General features: G+C 38.2%; 1 protein-coding gene across 1 annotated transcript in view; it reads right to left on the bottom strand.

The window, feature by feature from the left end:
- Positions 1–21,114, bottom strand: part of npffr2a (neuropeptide FF receptor 2a) — a 34,048-nt gene that overhangs the window by 8,694 nt on the left and 4,240 nt on the right. Inside the window, exons 2-3 of the mRNA XM_069138711.1 lie at positions 20,466–20,800; positions 2,343–2,442 (exon numbers count right to left, since the gene is read on the bottom strand). Of these exons, the coding sequence (XP_068994812.1) occupies positions 2,343–2,442; positions 20,466–20,793 (428 nt within the window). The 5' untranslated portion in view covers positions 20,794–20,800. The remainder of the gene's footprint in view (positions 1–2,342; positions 2,443–20,465; positions 20,801–21,114) is intronic.

Here is a 21,114-nt window from a genome sequence, read left to right as displayed (position 1 = left end):
AAACACAAAAACACAGCAAGCTGTTTTGACAAGTGTTGATGACTAACGCATGGAGAACTTTCAAAGGCTGCTCTTTTGAAACTCTGTGGGATTTTTCTTTGAACAAAACAGCTTTGTTGACTTGACAAAAATCTTAAAATGAACTTTAAGTAAGACCCTGTCCATTCCTGAATTTAGTGCCTGAATTAATGATAATGAACACACATAATTCCACGTAATAAAAAAAAAAGAATTGTGGATACATGTTGGTATTCTTGAATTCACAGTCCAAAATATTACTTTTGTAATCTCCATTAAAAAAGCCTGCACCAATATTTAAAAAGTCATTCTGTGAGACTGAAGTTATCGACCTTCAAATTCTGTCTAACCACCAGAAGCGTCTTTATTCAATTATATTCTCCTGTAAAATGATTTACAAAAAGGAAATAAACAATGTATCATAATTATTAGACATTTCCTCTCTCAAATAATTACTTATCATTACTTATAATGTCTTATTAAAGACGTGTGGTCATTTTGGGGCATTGCTAAGAACTTTTACTTTGAAGGAGTTGCAGATGTAAATGCAGTTGATGAGCACAGATAGACAAAGTGAACAAACGCACTTTTTGATCAGTTGAAAACACTGCAGGGGATATATGGAAATCATTACAGCCAAGACAAAGACACTCCCATGTTACAGTAGGTTGATCAACTTGAGTTCTTTGTGATTGTCAGTTTGACAACAGAGGCATTGAGATGCTTCCTGATCATCAATTACTGAAGGGCTGTAGTTGGAGTTTAAAAAAAAAATGTTGGCCACTCGATGAATTAGAGTCATCCCAAAATACTGTAGTATTTGGATAATATAATGGATAGAGATGTGATAGCAGGAGAGTCAGATACAAATAGAGAAATTAAGAAATTATCTGGCCCAGTTTCTGTGTATGAGCACAGTGACTAAAAGGTCACATGAGAGCGCTTTATCTCCTTCCCAATTCAAATCTAATTCCAATCGAGTGGCTACAATGATGACAAAAGATGACTTTGAATTTTGGATGTCAAAGCAATTTAAACTCCATCTGGCTTTTCCAGATGGAGTTTCCATTTTTCAGGTTATTTCAAATTGTGACAGAATGACATCGCTGGACATCTTGTGTCTGAAAATTGAGCAATGATAAGATACAACTGTCATTTTTACAGCTTGAAGAGCTGCTGTCACCCTCCCCTCCTCCTCTATTAAACCCTGCATCTGCTCTGTCTTTAGAGGGTCTGTAGTCTCGGCAACAAACTGTAGTTCCCCACCGTGTCATTCTGATAACTCTTCCTATGATTTATAAAGTCATTAAGCAAGATAAAACTCTGACTGTTGACATCTTTGTTAACAGTGATGAGACAATTCACTGTCATTGTTAAAAAGAGAACATGTGCCAGATAAAGATGAAAGACCTGCGCAATAAGCTCACGTTTCATAAAAAAAAAAAAAAAAAAGTCAAATATTTATGCTGTTTGTCCATTTGGGGGAAGAAGCAGAAACGAGTTGTCATCATATTTTTAGTTGATGTTATATTATTAGCAAACAGCTGCTTATTTACACATTCAGCAGTTGTAGAGAAACACTGTCAGTAATCATCTTTGGTGACCTGATGCCTGTAATCCAATACAGTTTTAGCTGTTTTTGGTCTCGGCCAACTCCTCTGATAACTATCTTTTTCATATAGCTGCCAAGAACTCCGCAGGCATGGAAAAAAATGTTTGATGTAAAACAAAGAATTGTCATTGTACAAGCAAGCAGGTTATATTCCAGTTGGCGGTGTTTGTCCGACCGATTGCTGTTGCAATTATCTTGGCAACCAGGAAAGTGTCGGAAACTAGGTAAACTTGCCGAATGGATCATCAAGGCACCAAACAGTTTGTTCCATTCTAAAGTGGGACAAAAATCTTTGGAATTGACTTTTGTGAAATGCAGCTTTATATTAATGTTCAAGCTCATGAAATCTGGTATCGCCGCAGGGTGTTTGTTCTCATACAAATGGAATCGATTCGAAAGTCAAATTCGTTTGTTCATTTCATATTATTAACATAAAAAACACTATTTGTTTTTGTGTTAGATTCATAAATGAATAACAATTTGGACAGCTTGATTTGATATGCATTAATATGAACAAATTACGTGCAAATTTTATTTTGTTCAAACTTCTAAGCAAAATCACATTTTTGGAAATTTGGACTATATATTGTATAAGTTCTTTCTCGATTTATCTGTTTTCTTTTACACGTAAAGCACTTTGTTTGAGATGCACCTGCAAAAGAAAATGTAGCATTTGTTTTGTTTTTGAAGCAGTCAAATACAACCACTGTACCTGTCAACAGCAATAGCGACCAGAGTGAAGACGGACGCTGACACAGAGATCCCTTGAACCATGCCGCTCATTTTGCAGACCAGGCTTCCAAAAGGCCATCCTGTTGACAGGAAAGATGCATTCAGCTAATTTACTCCGGAGGTAATCAGTTCAGACAGATGACATGATAACTGTGGCCTCAGGTTGTGACCCTAATTTAAAAAGCATATTTTCAGGTTAGAGGTAACCATCAGTCTCTTTAAAACTCAGATTCCCAAACATTTCAGACCACATTCCACTATACCAAACCATATTTCTCAAGTAGCGCTGGTCTCTGCACATCATAACATTTTTTTTCATAAAATAAAATGTATTGATTTAACCATGCAATAGCCTTGAGAGAGGCTGAATAACATTAATATAAGGCTGCTGTTTCAAAATCAAAGAATCAAAGAATAGTTTCATTCATCAGAGCACTGACAGAAATCATTTAAAATCAGCAGGGAAAGCTCATATAAACAGATGTTGGCTTGCAGCTCCTCTCTCTCTCTGTCTCTCTCTCTGACCTGTCAGGTCCAGCTATGTCACTTGCATCCCAACTGTTTTTTGGACCTTGTAGCTATTTCAAAATGGCACTCATCAGGTTTGCTAAAATCAATATGAATCTGACCACCTTGGGCTGATGTTAGCATTATGCTATTCTCACGATCAGCTCAAGTTTTAGGCTTATTTATCAACTTTATTTAAGTGCTACAGTTCTCTGTTTACTAAGAGATGGATAAATAAGGAAATATGATCTTAGGTGCCTTTAGAGCCCTTTTATAAATTACCAAAGGATGTACTAAATGGATATTTCCATGTATGCAAACATTACAATTTATTTAAAAACAAAAACTAGAGTAAAAAAAAACCTCTAACATCCTGCATAGTCCAAAATCATCCATAATCGATCTCCCTTCCACTAAATCCCAAATCCCCAAAACTGAATTTATGTCTTCTCTTCAAAATGGCAAAATCCAGGGACACCAAGGCATTGTAAAAAAAAAAAAAGGACAACTATGGATTAGCATTCCAACCTAGAGTTGATCTCCGGTCCTCCGCTTCAGTTGTTATGGTACTCTATTCACTGGAGTTCTTTAATCTCTACGTGGATGAGTCTTTGCTGTAAAGGAGCTAAAAGCTTCTTTTTTTTCCCCCCCTCTTTTATGGACAGCCAACATTTTCACAACGCTCCTCTGTCTACCATCACAAACATTTCTCCCTCTCTGTGTTTCCCTAGCTTCATAAATTCTCTCTCCCTTTCTTCTTTTGGCCACATCCACACATGAGATACTGGATTACCAGGAACAGGAAATACAGTACTTCGCAATCAAGTAAAAGCGTGGGTGACAGAGGGCTCCTTTGAGATGAGACCGGCCTGCGTAGAATCCACAGGCGCACAAGGCATGTCAGTGCGATTTCTGCAAATGCTTTAAATTGGACCTCATGCAACGTAGGCAACGATAACCTTGCAATGTCAAAGCAGCGCCAGTTTTTTGGAGGCAGACGCTGCACTTGCTCTCCACCGACTGTCAGGTCCCGGGGCATGATGAGAAATGCTAAGATCTCACCTGATCTAACAGCTGACTGGTTTAAACGTTGGATGGACATGCTGACATTCTATAGAAACTTTTCATTTTTGTTGAATTACAGACATTTTGATTGAATGGCTGATTTTGAAGTGTTAATATGTTAACAGAATAAGGGCCTGATTTACTAAAGGTTTGCGTGTGTAAAATCACGTGCAAACTCCACACCACCCGCAAAAAAATGTCCAAGCCGATTTACGAACGACATGCAGTGAGGATTGCGTCTTTCAAATGTGCAATTTAACACGTTGTCCATTGTGCGTGTTTGCCTGCATGCATATGTAATATTGAGCGTTTCTGCTTGAAAATGTAAAATACTGGGAGGGAACAGGCAAATAGATACATTTAGCACCCGCAACGATATTTATTAAACGTGAAAGTAGAAACAGGAGAAGTGATTGCGTGTGTATTTTAGTACGACTGAAAGGCATGTATTAATCAGGTGGGCAAATCTGGAGAGACGCCTGCTCTTATTGTGGCGAGAAGGAGACTTAGAGAAACTAAAGAGTACATAGAGAATGTGTTTTTACACCCGTGGAAAGATTTGTGAGATGACAGGAAAAAGTTATTCAGACATATCGCAGACATTTCTGAGTTATTGAATGAACTGAATTATGATTGACAGTCAACAACAAGGAGGAGCCACGAAATACTAGCAATGTCCAAACTTCTAAGGACTCAGCATTTTCCTGCCTCTGGGTGGTTCCAGAGTATCGCTGCTTGGATATCCCACCTGGTCCTGTTATTCAGGTGAGCCGTCCCAGGTCCTGAAGGTGTCCCGCAGAATTCATAGGTAGCTTCATCAGGTTCCCGAGCAGTCGCGAGGCACTGAATGAAAAGTCACCTGCTCATCACATAAAGCGCTGGACCTGCTGATCGGTGTTTGTTAGAGGTTCTCATCCACCGTCCCTCCTGTTTTATTTGCCGACGTTTTATTATTAAGCCTTTTTTTCGCCTTTTTGTTTTACCCACAGTACTGACTTTCTTGCTGATAATCTCCTATAAAGCGTTTTGTTCTTGTTATATTTCCTAATTTCAATGGGATCAGATTTCCTTTTCCTTTTGCGGTCGCTCTGTTTTCCATTGCTGGAATCACTTTAACACACGCAAACTCCTCATTTAAATATATATATATATATATATATATATATATATATATATATATATATATATATATATATAAATATATATATACCACGATTTGCACCTGATTTCAATGACGTAATTGCTTTTAGTAAATCGCCCGCAAAACGGGTGCAAAAAAAAAATGTGCAAACTTTTTGAAGGAACACGCAATTTAGTACCCGTTATTTGAGATCTTAGTAAATCAGGACCTAAATGTTAACAGAATGAAATGTATCAGTCAGACAGGCTGAATACACTTAGATTACAAGTCATAAACTGCATACAGTATATATCACAGTTCTAGTTTGTTGTGTATTCAAACTTCTAGTAAATGGGATCTGAGAAATGTAACATCTTAAGGACGCAAAGCCGTAATGGTGTTGATAACTTACATATCAATAGAGAGAGCTATTGTCTTGTATTTCTTTCCATCTTTTCCATTCAGGAAGATCCTGCCTCAAGGTGATGCAGAAAAGCTAATTCATGTATTTGTTACTTCCAGGCGAGATTATTGTAATTCCTTGCTGTTAGGATGTCCAAATTACTCATTAAAAACCTGCAGCTGATCCAAAATGCTGCAGCAAGAGTAATGACGGGATTTAGCAAGAGAGATCATATTTCTCCAGTTTTAGCTTCTCTTCACTGGCTTCCTGTGAAATCAAGAATAGAATTTAAAATTCTCTTGATGACTTACAAAGCCCTACATGACCAGGCTCCATCATATCTTAGAGAACTTATAGAACCATATAATCCTAGCAGAGCACTTCGCTCTCAGTACGCTGGTCTACTTGTGGTTCCTAGAGTTTCCAGAAGTAGAATGGGAGGCAGAGCTTCAGTTTTCAGGCTCCTCTTCTGTGGAACCAGCTCCCAGTTTGTGTTCGAGGGGTAGAAACCCTCTCTAGCTTTAAGATTAAACTCAAAACTTTTCTTTTTGATAAAACTTATAGTTAGGGCTGGCTCAGGTAGACCTGAACCAACCCTTAGTTATGCTGTTATAGGCCGAGGCTGCTGGGGGGACCTCGTTATGCACTGAGCTTCTTTCCTCTCACTCTTTCACTCTCTATACACTCATATCTCACCATTACATCTCATTAACTTCATGCTTTTTCTCTCCCATAGTTTTTGCTTATTGTCTGTTGTCTCCATTCAGTTCCCTCGCTGGCGTAGTTTCTCTTCTTTCTTTTGCAGATGTCCCGTCATGGAGCTGCATGTCTCTGCTCTGTCATCGTCGTCTCCACCAACAGCTCATGGTTTGGATCTCTATGCTGTCCTTTTCTCTCTCTGTTCTCCTCTCATCCCAACCGGTCGAGGGAGATGGCCGCCCACCCCTGAGCCTGGTTCTGTCGGAGGTTTCTTCCTATCAGGAGAGAGTTTTTCCTTCCCTCTGTTGGAGGTTTTTCTCCCTTAAAGAGGAGTTTTTTCCCTCCTAGCTTTTGTGGGAATTGTTGAATTGTTGGTTTCTCTGTATAATGCTGTAAAGTTTTGTTGGAATGACTTTAATGTGTTAAGTGCCATGAAATGACCCGTGTTGTGATTTAGCGCTATATAAATAAAATTGAATAGAATTTCTATTAAATCTCTTAAATCTATTCCTATAACTTGACAGGAACAAACAATAGGTCAGCTGATTTATATCGTTGTGTCTGCAAATCCTCATTTTGGCCAGTATTCTTCGGATTCTTCAAAAATATATATTGTTTAACAATTGGTAAGAGATTTTAGTAAATTCAAACTCGGTGAGACAAAAATACAATCAGGCTGTCAGAGTTCAATGAAATGTAAGATTTACTGTTTATCTAAAGACAGCACAACAAATCTGAGAGTTGTTTTTGATGGAACGTGCCTTTGACTAGATCCCTGAGGATTCCCCTTTTCATACCTAAAACATCCACACTTTGTGGTGTGTGGCTTCAGATCACACTATTTTTTATTTCAATCATTTCTGGGGATTTTCCACCATTGTATACAGACAGTCAAGGTCACTCTAGCCCTTCTGTACAGGAGTCCTCCGCAGCGTAAAGACACTGTATCTTCAGGAACCTTCCACAGAGACAATATGAAGGCATTTTAAATTAATTTCCAGACACATAATTTTTCCAATATTTCCTGAATGTAGAGAAATAAGATCAGAGTGTACATTTTAATCTACCATTATTTTCAGGTTTATTTTAGAGACCAAAGATGAAAGATAAATAGTTTATGGCCCCCTTGTGAGTGTATTTAAACTTTGATCACATCTTTGAGTATTTAAACTTTGATCACACCTTTGAAATGATTACTGATATAAAAATATATACCACGATATTACAGCAGCAAACTGACACAATGCTGCTTTATTTGAGTGATTATGTAACCCTAAAATGAAAGGTAAACCATAAAAAGAGGTCGCAGATTATCTGTATAGCAATTTAAAAGGCTACACTGTCATAATTAAAACAATTGGCAACTCAGGACCAACTGATATCTGGGTCTGATAACATATTAAATCAAAGTTTGATCTAACTAGATGTAGATGTTTCTGTGATTTCCTGTACAGACTAGAAGCTTGACTTATTGACTCTGCCCCTGCTGCCTCCGCCTGCTTTTTTCAGCTTTCAATGGGAGGTGCAGTTGATCTCAAATGAGCCCAGAGAAAGAATGAGAGCAGTCGAGTTTTCCTTCAGAAGATTCCTTACTGAGCAAAATGACTCAGAAGTATTGAAGTGTCAGCAATGACAAAAAGCTGGTCAAATTCTCTGAATGCAGAGGAAAGGTGCTTAAACGCTTCTTTTTTTTTTTTTTTTTTTTTATCTCCTTTAGCAAAGGTAACACAGAACTATCGCTATGAAAAAGGAAGAGGAGAAAAAATTCCTTGCAACAGCAACATTTAAAGTAACATGATATACAGCCAATCTGTTGTACAGTATGTACAGTGGTAGATTTGTAGACATGTTATGCCTATCTTGCCTGAATTTAACAATTCCTTTCATATAATCATACTAAATAGGATTTATGTCATTAAAGATAAGTGGATAGGAGGCTGAACATGAACAAGCATTATAAATGTGAGATTTTTTTAGACTGGCAGCCTATATTCAATATTTTTCGATTCAAATTCAGTGGTAAAGTCATAAACTGCCTAAAAATCATCACCTCTGGCTCCAAAAGAGCAAATGTTAATACTCAAAAGGTCAAAACAACAGCTCACAAACCACGGCTCGTTGTCGCTTTGGTGTAGTCTGTGTCATCCAGGTAAACACTGCATACTAAATAAGGAAGTTGGAGGATTTCTGCATAGTTTTGGGAAAGAACTTTCACTTTTGTGATTTTATCTCACAAATACCAGCTCAGTTGTCTACTCTTATACTTTTGGTTTGAGAGACCTGTTTCAGTCTGTCTCACACTCTCACTGGTGTAATATAAGAGGAAGCTTAAAACATCCACCTTAATGTAAAAACAGTTCTGTATATTGAACAGGATTAAAGAGGAGCACCAACACTGGTCCATAAACATTACAGAGTCGCATGCCTTCCCATGCGTCCACCAAAAAAACCAATTTGGACAAATCATTAACAGGAGCAGGAGTTTCCTCCAGCTGATTGGAGGAGTCTTTCCTCTGAGTATTTAATTAAATACCTGCCGCATTAAACAACAACAGGATCCAAATAAGCATCTCCAAAGCTGGCAAATTGCTCACATTTACACAAGTGGCACAACAGTGGTAACTTTTTGATTACTTATCCCTGACATGAAGCCATCAGGATCCGAGGGTCCTTCCTCAGGGGAGTCCTGGGATATTTTTTATTTTACTGTGAATAGAAGTTTGATCATTTTAAAAGAGTCAAAACTAAAATCAAAACTATCATTCTGTTATGTCAAGCTTTTTATTGTTGAGATTTTTCCATTTTACAATCTCACAACAGACAATATTGTACATATAGATTTGTTCCCTTAACTAATGTGACCTCTTTAATCAATGAAGTGGCTTCACAACCAAAATATGGCAGTAGGTATTCTACCTTAAATTGCTGTTGTGAGATAAATAGTCATAATAAATGGACGGAATTTACATTGTTGAGGAAATCATAAACAAACTAATAAAAATATGTTTTAGCTACACAGACAACCGATTTGACTTGATTAAGATGATTGATTTATTTTGGGTAGGTCTATTATTGTGTTATGGAAGTTTATATGTCTAGTTGTCCATGTTTATATAGTCTACATGAAACAGCACAGTAAGAATGTGAAGTATCAAAGATGCACTTTTAGGCGTCCATTTTAGGAATATTGTTGTTTCACTGCAGCAAACTTACGTCAATAACATCCCACGCCTACTGTAAGTGCTTGCAGATTCTCTTAGCATTGCTGGTGATTTTTCTTAAGTCCTCATGAATTCTTCTTCACATCTTTCCTCATGACGTTTACCATCACGGTTCAAAGAAAAGAGAGCTAAAAAGAATGAAGGCCATAATGTGTTTGACTATAAGACCGCAGTCAGTGTTTTTAGAGATTTAGCCTGGCAAGGGTTGTTAGGAATAAACCATCTAATTTATATACCTATATATTACTCTTCCCCTCACACTTGTGGCAGTGTCACACTATGTTGGGTGTGACGTCACACTACATGTCTAAGCACAGGCAACATCATTTCTAAAATATGTGAATGACTAGGCCTGGACAAGGAAATGCAACTTTAAAGCTTCTGGGCCTGTCAAACACCGCTGATTGATTAGGTTAGGCTAGGTTAGGTAGTTACTTTATTAATCCCCGAGGGGACTTTTTTTTTTTTTTTAAATTACAGTATCAATTACAGTATTTATATACAGATGGTCACCTCTGTGACCCAATGTATTCAAATAAATAAGAGGATTAGAGCGGCTTGATGACTCATATACATTAGTTTAAGGCAGAAATTGAAGGCATATGCCAGGATGCATTATCTAAGGGTCTTACAATGAAACAATCCTAAATGGGGGAAGCTGGTGAATAGTGCAGGTGTCTTATTGTGTCAGACTCAAAATAATCAAACTCAAGACTTATCAGTGTAACTTGTATTTATGGTTAATTATCATACAGTTTAATGATAAAGGTTGAGTGGATATTATTTGTATTAATTACATCGAAACTGGATGATCCAGAACCTCCCAGATTGGATCTGTCACCTCCTTTGTCAAACAAAATCTATGAATACACTTTAATATTTAATGTTATCTGTTATGTCATTCTTTTCTTTCCCATTCAATTTACTCTTAAAATGGCTTGTTTGCTTATTTTTTATGCATTTTTAATCTGATTGTAAAAAAAAGAGAAAGAGACAGGCGTCAATCGCTCGGATCACACAGTGACGCAAAAAGCGCGTGGAATTTTCTGCAGGTCATAAGAGCTTTTGTTACAGTGATGTGAGCCAGTAGGTCAGTTTGACCATGAGCAAACCAAAGTTGTTTTGGGGGACCAACAGGTTGCAACACAGGAACATGTTATGTGTATGTATAATCTACTCTGGGCTCCATTGTCACAGTCGGATGCCTAATTTCTTTAAAATACAAATGACTCTTGTTTCAGAAGAATCATGGATAGCAGTGTTTGGTGAGAGTAGGTGCTGCACGTACCATGCCGTGTACCACAGGTACTGAAACGAAGAGATAAATAGACAGACAGACAGACAGAACACATTTCTTAGTTTGCTTTTCATCGAACAATAGAAGTCCCTTGTCATATGAAGCCTTGTAGAGGTGGCTGACTAACAATCTGTTTGTTCTGTTTTGTGGGATGATGCAGGTAAGAAGCTGGGATCTGTTCCCTGGAAGCGCTTATAGAAGTAGCTGAACTGACAGCCCGGCTCCCCAGTTTTTTTATATTGTTGTTGACACTTTCCATTTTTTTTTTTTCCTTTTTTCTTAAGATATATAGAGATTAAGGGCGCTTCCAGATTAGGTATGATTAATCTGTACTGTCCCCATGTACGATTATCCCACCCCGCCCCTACCGAGCCACCCGCTGGCCAGCGCTCACATTATTATTCCATACCCAAGTACATTTGTGTAATATCCACACAACACTTGTATACATGGTAATCATGTGCACAAAATCCTAGTGATACAGTTTCTACAGTCACTTTTACAGCAGATGTTACATTACTGCAGCTTTTGTTTTGGGTGCACAGAAAAGGAGGACACTCAGCATACTATTGTCTTCAAACCTCATCTGTCATGCAAGGAAGCAGATGTAGATGATGATCTACGTGCACACGCAAATTTCTTAGAAGACAGGTGCAGTGGAGAACAGTTTTTTTTTTTTCCTTTTAAGATTTTATCTTTGGCAATTTTACCATTATTAGAAACTGAAGGAACAGACAGTAAATGTTACATAACGAGCAGTAAAAGTACAACCAGCCAGGAATTAAACTGGGGACTTACTGCTGATGGATGGATGTGGTATGAACCCCCCATTCAACTATTAGGTCACTCCCTGCTCTCTTATAGTTAGAAAAAGTAATTGAAAGTGAAGTAATGTTAACATCATATTCTTAACACTGGGCCACCTCCTGATCCTGGTACAGCTAGTTTGAAAACCCGATGAATATGACACCCGAGTCCACCTGATCTGGAACCCAACTCCACCTCTTCCAAATGGATCTGTGCTGTAGGCAACATTCAGGCTTATCAAACATACTGGAGTTGGGCTCAAACACACACGAGGACAGTACGGAGTACCAAGTGTCAAAGCACCCCGAGGGTGTTTGGGCATGTGTGAACACAGTTATTACACCTAAGAGGAGCTGGTCTTGGTCTGGTCCAAAACAAATTGTGCGGTTCATTTGTGGTTGGAGTGTGATCCGACCTCGATCTAATCCAGCTACCAGGGGCAAGTTTGAATTTAGTCAGGACCTTCTTTCTGTATTTACTCTCTTGCTCCTGCTTCAGACACATCGTATCAATAACCAAAGTAAACGTTCTCACACGGTTTGTTTTGGTGCATGCATTTGCTTGAATTTTTCTCAGTGAAAATAAACTAAACTAAGGGGAAAATGTTTGAAGCTAATAAATTCATCAATTGACTGGAACAAAGTGTACCTGTAAAAATGCCTTGAGAAGCTGTCAGCTGCTTAGGTGTAAAACAGAAAACTGTGCTTATTGCTGAGCCAGACTCCGTTTCAAAACATCTCTCCCTCTCTTCCTGCAAAAATTATTGTATATTAACAGCTTAATGTGATAATAACACAACAAATGTGTATACAAAGTGAGAAAGATTATATAGTGTGAGAAGCAGTCCCATTACCCACAATGTCTTGTTTAAAAGCTATTTGATAAATGTTGAGCAAATAAAGTAAACACTTTTGGGAAACTGCCAATTTAATCTTCTTGTGGTGCTTCTTTGATGCAATTCAGATGGGGCCAGTAAGCACTGATGCAGATTACACCACCCCAATCACTGTCAACTAAAGCATCATGTTCTGTAAACATCCGAATGGTGCATTAGATGAAAGCTTTCTTAAAAAGAGTTTTCCTGTCTCAGCAGAATGTTCCCAGATCGAATAAGACACTAACTGCAGCCAGACAGACAAAGTGAAAAAAAAGCTGCACAAAATGTTATAATGATCTCTCATTAGACATTGGCAATCCATAACAATCTAATGATTTGATTCAGATCCAAAAGTTAATTAGAATTTTTGATAGAATAAAAAAAAAGGGGAGCTTTACATACCTCTGTCCTTTACTGGCTGAGCAGTAAATAATTCATAACGCTGACCTAACTGCTGTTGATGAGGGTCATTTTGTGAATGGAAATGTACAATCTGTGGCGTAAAGGCAGGGATGAAGGCAAGAAGTCTGAGTGCTCTTCTGGATAGTTGTGGTTAATGTTAAGTTTCCACCTTCCTCTCAGTTGTGACAGTAGCGAAGGAAAGATGTCTTTCATTCAGCATAACATTAACTAATCTTAGCATAAATGTATCATATATTGATCTTTGGCATTTGTGAATAAATTGATAATTGTAGATGGTAAGAAAATATTTTGAATTGTTTTTATTTTTTCAGCCACTCAAATTGTTCATTAACTTCAAACACACAGAGGGTGAGTGACACACATGTCACATGCCTGGTAATCCTGAGCAGCATGTTAGCAGATGCGTTCAGGCACACAGTAGTCAGGAGTAGCCAAACGCCTGCTTGGCAGCACTCAGAGCCCAGTACACAATCACTGTAGTTATGAGAGTAAAAGAAAAGCAGACTTGAAGCTTAAAAACACGCTTTAGGTCAAGATTACAAGCATATAGTGCAAGTAAAACGCAATCTGTTGCACCACCTGTGAAGTGGGAGCATATCTAAACACAGTGTTAGACTAATTCATCAGTCACTCAGATACCACAAAATTGATGTGCCCCCCCCCCCCCCCCCCCCGAAAAGCTTCCCAAAAACATGAGGCTGCCATCACAAAGCTTCCTGATGTGGTGCTGGTAGACTGGTGATGAGCTCTGACCCTTTTATGCTTGACAGTTCTTTGCATAACAGTTGTACGTGCTCAGGTTTTCTTCTCTGTGACACCAACAAGTCTTTCGCCCTCTGGCCTCGGAATCCTTCATGTGTCTTTTTGCAAACTGCAGCCTGACCTGACCCTTTTTTCCCAGGCATCAAATTATCTTACTCTCACTCTGGTCAGATTTGAGAATTGCTACTATGACTGTTGTGCCCTCAGCAAGAACTCACTTTGCAGCCAAAAAGCATCTTTATTTTATTTATTTTTTCTTTCAATGATCCTTGGCTTCTTTTTCCTCCTCAAGGAAGGTCCCCTCTCTCATGTAGCTCAGTTTAGTCACCTGATCGACTGTAGGAAAAAATCTGAGTAGTCCACATCCAGATCAGTCAAATATCAGTCAACCGGAAAGAATGACGGTGCATCTTTGACATGTTGTTGTAGTTATTTTGAGAAGGGCGTTACACTTTATATCACATGAATTCTGCAACTAAAGTCACAATAAGTGAATCTCACATGCTAAATATAATTGAAACTGGAAGTGCACGGCTCTCAAACAAGCAACTAAAAGAATGTTCAGCATTACTGTACATGTGTTTATTTTTTTGACCATCTCATGCCTGTGTGATTGCACTTTGAATGTACATTGACTGCATTTTTTTCTTCATTTTGAAAGTTGAAAAGAGAAAAAGTGAACTGTGGCAAAGTAGGCTAAAGTATTTTCTTATTGTAAATTTCCATTGAAAATGTTCTTTGTTATACAACCTTAATGTTCTGCGACATGGAAACACAAACACATCCATTTACAGTAAATGATATGGCCCTTTGTTGATTATCAGCCATGGTTGACTAAAAACCAAAGTTTTTGATTTGATCATTGTGTTAACTCTGGGAGGTAGCAATGTGGTAGACTAAATGATTAAAAGATAGAAACACATCAGCACAAAACTGTCTATCAGAATGTAGCTTCCTCCCAAGGCAAAGTAAAATTGTATCAGTATTTAAAATCGTATAACTGTTGAGCCCTAATCAACTATTATCTTAAATGTCTTCAAGGTGAAGCCTAGACTGCTGCTGAAATCTCCGGAAAAAAAAGAAAGAAATGACAGTGTTATAAACTCTCCTAAACGATACCTCTCAGATTTATGTTCTACAGTTTCTGTACTGAAATTGGGCATAGCTGAGCACCAGTTAAAAAAAACAACTCCATTAACAGGAATTTTAATGCATTTAAATCCAGTGGCCTGTCAAGTCAAAGAGCGGAACAGTTCCCTGTTGAAACTACTCAACATAAATTAATAATGTAATCGCTCAAAAACTATTTGATATTATGAGGGATTGTTTATGGCAATGACTCCCAAACTGTGGTACACGAGCCTCCACCTTGTGGTACAAAATTGTTGAAAGGCGTAACAATCTGCAACTAAAGTCCAAAGATTTTATTTATTATACAAAATGACAAATGTTTGTTGGTTACAGCTATTTCCTTTTTTTTTTTTTCCTAATTTCAGGGTTTTGTTGGTGTAATGCCTTTGGGTTTTCATCTGTCATGTTTTGATAAAATGCAGTAAGCCCTTTTAAGACCTCATATTTGGCCCTGGTAACATGTGATGAGCAATATTATTAACTTTCATGAACTTAGCCAGATAAGTCCAAAAGTAAGCAATAGAGGACAGAATTGTGTGTTGGTGCCTTACAAAACCTTTGCAAATGCCCATAACAAATATTAAACTTATAGTTTAGGAGAAGATCATTACTGTTAAGGATAGAACTACTTGCTTGGTGGTAGGAAAAATAGTGGACATGGGTAAAAAACACAATTGCTGACAGTACACATGATGAAAACAACGGTCTTCTTTGTTGAATGAGTCCCATAGTGATCCCTAGATGGCTGATTCTCTTGTGTCTGGGCGCGCAGTGATTTTGTCAATAACAAGCAGAGGGCATACATCAACTTTGATGTCAAACTCTGGAAATCTGCTACGGAGATCCTTTAACTGCTTCAGAGACCCTGAATTCAATGAATCAATGAGCCAGGTGGGGTGTTTTGATATATTCCATTTTCAAGAGAGGATGTCAATGCATCAGGTAGGGAGTGCAACCGGGTTGGGCTTCTCATTTGCGGGGTTGCATGAATTTGTCCTCAAGTGTCAAACTGTCAATGCCGAGTTCACCTGTGCTGTTCTTAGGCATCTAAGGGAAAACCTTTGGTGCAAAAAAAATCTCAACAACTCAGTGATTTGGCTCAGTGCAACCAAAAACTCCCCCAAACTCTGATGTGCACTCTTTGCTAAAGTTTGAGGTGCTTGGAGAAATCGCTGTGTGCCTGTTCCAGCACTCACAAATAAATGAGTAACTCAGGTGCTGATGTTGATCAAGCAACAGAATTAGGAATACTTACTGACAATGCTTATAGCTTCCCCTGCTCCGTGCACTTTACTGGTTCAAACCGAGAAGTAAGGAGGAGCATATATATTGTACTATCCATTCAAATTAGTGTGCATCAGTAGAAAAAAACATTTTAATGTCTCTCAAGCATTAGTTTTGGGGTTTGGGTCCATCCCCAGGCCCCTTCAGCACTTTTTACTACAAGTTACCCAGACATACACAAAACCAATCAGTCTTCATCCATAAAGTCTTTTCTCCTGCAAAATTGGATCGTACTAATTGAAAAAGCTTTTCTCAAAGCATAAATCATACATTTGCACTGTTAGTCAGTTTTTTTTTTAACTGTGGCTCTTTGTTGGCCCTTGTAGTGGTTTGATGGGAAAACATCCACCATCAAGTACTAGTCTGTCAGGTGCCGTTAGGAGCTCAGTATGGCTTAGCACACTGGAACAAAGTGACACTTAAGACAATGCACATGAAAACAAACTCAAAGAACTGTTGATCATCAAATGGTTTTGCAAAAATAAACCGATGAGGCCCAAAGAGGTTGGCCAAATGACCCACCACATCGCTCCTTTGCTAAGCTTCTCTATGGGAACCATAGTCCCCCAAACAAGATAAGATAGCTCCAAACCGAGTTGCATAAATGCTGATATCTTGCCATACATAGGTACATTTAATCTCAGTGCCTTAATTTACCCTTTTCCTCTTTAAAAGGACCTTATAGACTAAAACAAATGCAATGTGATGAAGAAAAAAAAACTGATAGACATTTACACAGCTATATGTTCATTTAACATACATACTCTCTTTACACATTATGTATCTAATGAGTCATCTCAACTTGCAACAGATTTCAAGATTACCAGAAAACCTGTAATTATAGATCCCTCACAAGCCAAATTGTAAAGTCTTATTAATATACTTATGTTAAAGACAATTTCATTCAGTTCGGTTGGTGATTCCAGAGCCTCCTCAACACTCACTGAAAAAGTTGAATATGAAAAAGCTTCATGAAACTCTATTCAATTACACATTTACATGTTTACACATCTGTACCCTACTGAGTTTACTGGTATTTTCTTGAACTGCCTATATGTTCTCTGTCAAAGAGGTTTTTATAAAAATGGGCATAATCGTAAATGCAATAATCTGCTGCTAATAAACTCTCGTTCTGTTTACTTGTGTTAGCTGCAAGCTGTCTCTCCTGCTTCAGAATTTCATTCAGAGTTATGTCTTAACAGCAGGGATTTAGGCATGCAAAGCACTGCAGGCTGCTGGATTTCCCGAAACACAATGTCAGGGTCTGATATGTTCTGGATCCAGACAGTAATGTCAGATTGCTTTATTTTTTTGTATAACTTGTAAAGAGGCAAAATGTAAATAATTAGCATGCACGTATAATATTACCAAATGGTAGATTTAATCATAGGACCATGTCTAAAACAGCCTCTGGAGAAGAACAAGGCAATTCAGTTGATTCACAGTCACTGTGTTGAAAATTTCCTTTGTTTTGCTTTTAAACAGACTTTGTGGAAAATTTAAACCCAGGCACCATTATTCACCTTAAAAAATGTCAAAGATGGACTTTGTCATGTTTACCTCAAAATTTAGATGCGATTGAAGCTCAATGTTAATATGTCAACATATTTCACAAAATGTCCAATCAATGTTGATATAGTCAATTAAATAAATAGATTCCTTAACAAATGCTCTGTCTCTATGAAGCAACAGCTAAATGTGGGGGTCTGGCACCAACTCTGTCATTTGACGTGTACGTAGTTGGTGGATAGAAGGCTAATTGAGCTCTTTGGGGTCCAAAGGAGCTCTAGATGTAGCACCAAATGAAAAAAAACTTATCTTCACTCATACTGCAACTAACTATGTTTCCAACAGCAAAAATTCCATCCAAAATCAAAGCTGTATATTGAATGTGTATTGATTGAATCCAATTTTCAGCTGTATTAATGCGTGCCAGAGTATATGGATGAATAATTGCAACAGAGAGGCCAAGGCCGCAGCTGCATCGGCCATGCAGGAAGGAATAAAGGAAGGAAGGATGAACTGGAAAAGACTGCCACAACCATTAGGGTGGTGAATTCAGTGAGTATTTTTGCCACCTAACGCAATATTGTCTGACTGCTTATAGTTTTGTTGTTAAGTGGTGCTACAAGGTTAGAGACGTAACAAAGGGAGTAGAAGGATAAGTGGGTGTCAGAAGTTACATGTACTGCATTTTGGTACATGAAGGCATTGCCGCCAGGGCTTTGCTAGCAGGAAAACTCATAACACACAGGAAGGTATGGCTGGAACTGACTACATTAACCATTGACACTGTGTGGACATCCAGTAAAAAAGTGATGAATTTTTCTTCAATGATTAGATCATTTGGAAATGTTAAGAGATGACAGTGTCCAATTCACATCTCTGCAGAACTGTGGGTAAGTTGTGCTTAAGAATCTCATTAGTTGTTGATGTTTGGCAGAGAATAGCTGCTCATCACAGATATTTACAGATATGATTTTTAATTGTGAAAGTAAAGTCACTTTTAAACTTAAGTTTAATCTCATCACTTATTAATATTTTATTAATCTATTCATAATTATCAGCTTATATAATTTTCAGAGGCTACATGCCTGAAGCTTAACCTTGAGATGTGACTCTCATCACAGCCTAATGAGGGACTGACGTCACATGTGCGTGCTGAACTTGTTTGCGAGAAGCCAAAAAGCGGCCATATAACAAGGGTCATGCCGATTACTACGACGGGACCCACGGTTATTCTGTCAGGAAATGATCAAGGGGTGCACACTTGAGACATTTTATATAAACTGCTAGCAAACTTACCGTGGCTTGACTCTCCTACCGGACTAGCCCCTGCGTCCGGTTCAAACTAAAAGCAGCGGCCAACCAGGTGTATAAATACGCTTTTAACGATACGTGGTTGGATGACGTCACTATGATGCGACAATCCCTGTCATTAAAAATATTGTGTAAAACATAACAGACAGGTTTATCTAGGAGCTAGTGGTTGGGCTCCATGAAGGAAATGTACTTTATTTTCCTGTTTTGGGATTCTGCAGTAGGCAGGCAAACTATGACCTCTGGGTGTAGAGATTGGCTGCATTATACATTTGAGGGTAATAACTTAGCCTGATGGGAGGGGCTTAGGATATTTAAAGGGACCTCCTTACGATGGAGGAGTAGCGTGGGCAGAGTTATGAGGAAGGTAACAACCATTTTGATAAAGGAAATAGTGACTTGTCCAAACATTTTTGGTTTAGAATTTGTTTGGTTGTTTTTTTATTTGCAAACATTTTGTTGTTTGGTACTGGGTATTTACATGCAAATATAATTTTTGTTGCCACAATTCCGCACTTTTGGGAGACGCACAATAAATTGCACCATCACTACCTACGACTACACCATTTTTGTGCTATTTTATCAAAGGACTGAGGTTGAACCCCGTCACACCATACAGGATTTATGTCACAAGACACTGATGTTTGAAGAGATTGGCTAGTGCTGGAGACACCAGTATGCCCATAGCACAGCAATTCCCAATGTCTGTAGAAAGCGCTGTTGTATTGGAAATAGATGGTAATCAGGCAGAGGTCAAGCAGGGTTCATTTATGATCAGGGTTCATTTTGGGGTGAGGTTGGTTCTTTTATACAGCTTCCTCAGATACTGCCCCATTTTACAAATGGCATACTTGTGAACTGACACTCACTATTTTGAGAGCATAAGTGCGTTCAAACTGTCAAATACAGAAAGACGCAGTGCTCTACAAGCACCTGGATGATCCACTCAAACGGTGCAAAAAAGAAGTGTGAAACTCTTGACACATTCCCCCTAAACGGTTGCCATCTTGGCTATGTAGAGGAAGGTGCGGAGCCACCGACGTGAAGTATTGATTCACAGTAAGGTGTCTGAGGCCACAAAAACGCATTCATTTCTGGGTAAAATAGTTAAATCTGCAGAGATATTTTGGTGGGTGATGTGTTCACATGTTGAGATTATTTCCAGTCAGTGCAGAACAGCAGTGTGTGATTTGAAACAACACTACTCTCTCAGAGTCTTAACATGTAAGACCACTATTTGTTAGGGTACTAAGGGAAGTATGTCATTGGAACACAGCATGCAGTTTGAAAATAATTTAGGAGGATGGTCCCTTCTTTTCTGTAAGATAGCCATAACAGTCAAAATTGATGGTGAGAAGTTTCCAGTGTTTCATACAAAACTTTCGGACCGTTTTGAGTACACCATACTCAACTTATAGTGCACTGCATGTTTTCATACTTGACAGAATGAACACACTTATGCAGTGTAACTAGTAAGTGTTTGTACATAAGTGAGTGATTTGAGACCCAGCAGTGGAGACTCGATACACTTAATACTTGTTGAGATGTTGACTGGCTGATAGCACTGTCTATGCTGCCAGTTTGGTTAAAAAAAAAAAAAAAAAAGATTTTGGTTAAAAAGTTTTCACACAAGTCACAATCACAATCAAACAACATATTGAAAGCCTGTAATTAATGTTCTGCTCACCTGTAATTATGTTGTCAAGAAGGGTTGTAGGCATGCAGAAAATCCCAACCAGCAGGTCACTCACAGCAAGATTTAAGATGAACAAGTTGGTAACACTCCGCATGTTTTTGCTCCTCAGCACAATGAAGCACACCACTCCATTTCCAACCATGCACACGAGGAAGATCAGCAGGTAGGACACAATGAAGATGGCTGCCGTGGATGGCTGATGTAGGTAAAATCCAACATAGGTGATGTTGTTCCTGGGTATGACAGACTCCACAGAGGAGTTGTAAAATGTCCAGTTGTCATACAGTTGAGTCAAGTTGTTCTCAAGTTGTTCGTTCATTTTAAACCTGTAAAAATGACAGACAATAAGATGACTTAATGTTGAATCAGCTTACATAAATTGAAGTATTGAAGACTTAAAAATGCAGGCTTTATAAATGCTTAGTTTTTATATTGTCCGAACGAAAATCCCATCACTTTTCTACTCAATGGTTAAAATATGGAAAACTTTGAAGCGATAGTATTGGCATCATGAAACAACAACGTATTTTTTTGTGCTTAAATAACCTTTTTAAAAGACAACATTGTTAGATTCTGTTTGTATTTATAATAGTGACTGAAAGGATTGATGTGCTTGGTTAAGCAGTCAAATTCCTAAAAC

Source organism: Embiotoca jacksoni, unplaced genomic scaffold, assembly GCF_022577435.1.
Source record: "Embiotoca jacksoni isolate LCO1_2020_lvr unplaced genomic scaffold, fEmbJac1.0.p SCAF_8, whole genome shotgun sequence".
In the NCBI taxonomy this organism is placed as follows: Eukaryota; Metazoa; Chordata; class Actinopteri; family Embiotocidae; genus Embiotoca; species Embiotoca jacksoni.
The sequence above is the reverse complement of the archived record's forward strand: the minus strand, read 5'-3'. Positions and strand labels throughout refer to the sequence as shown.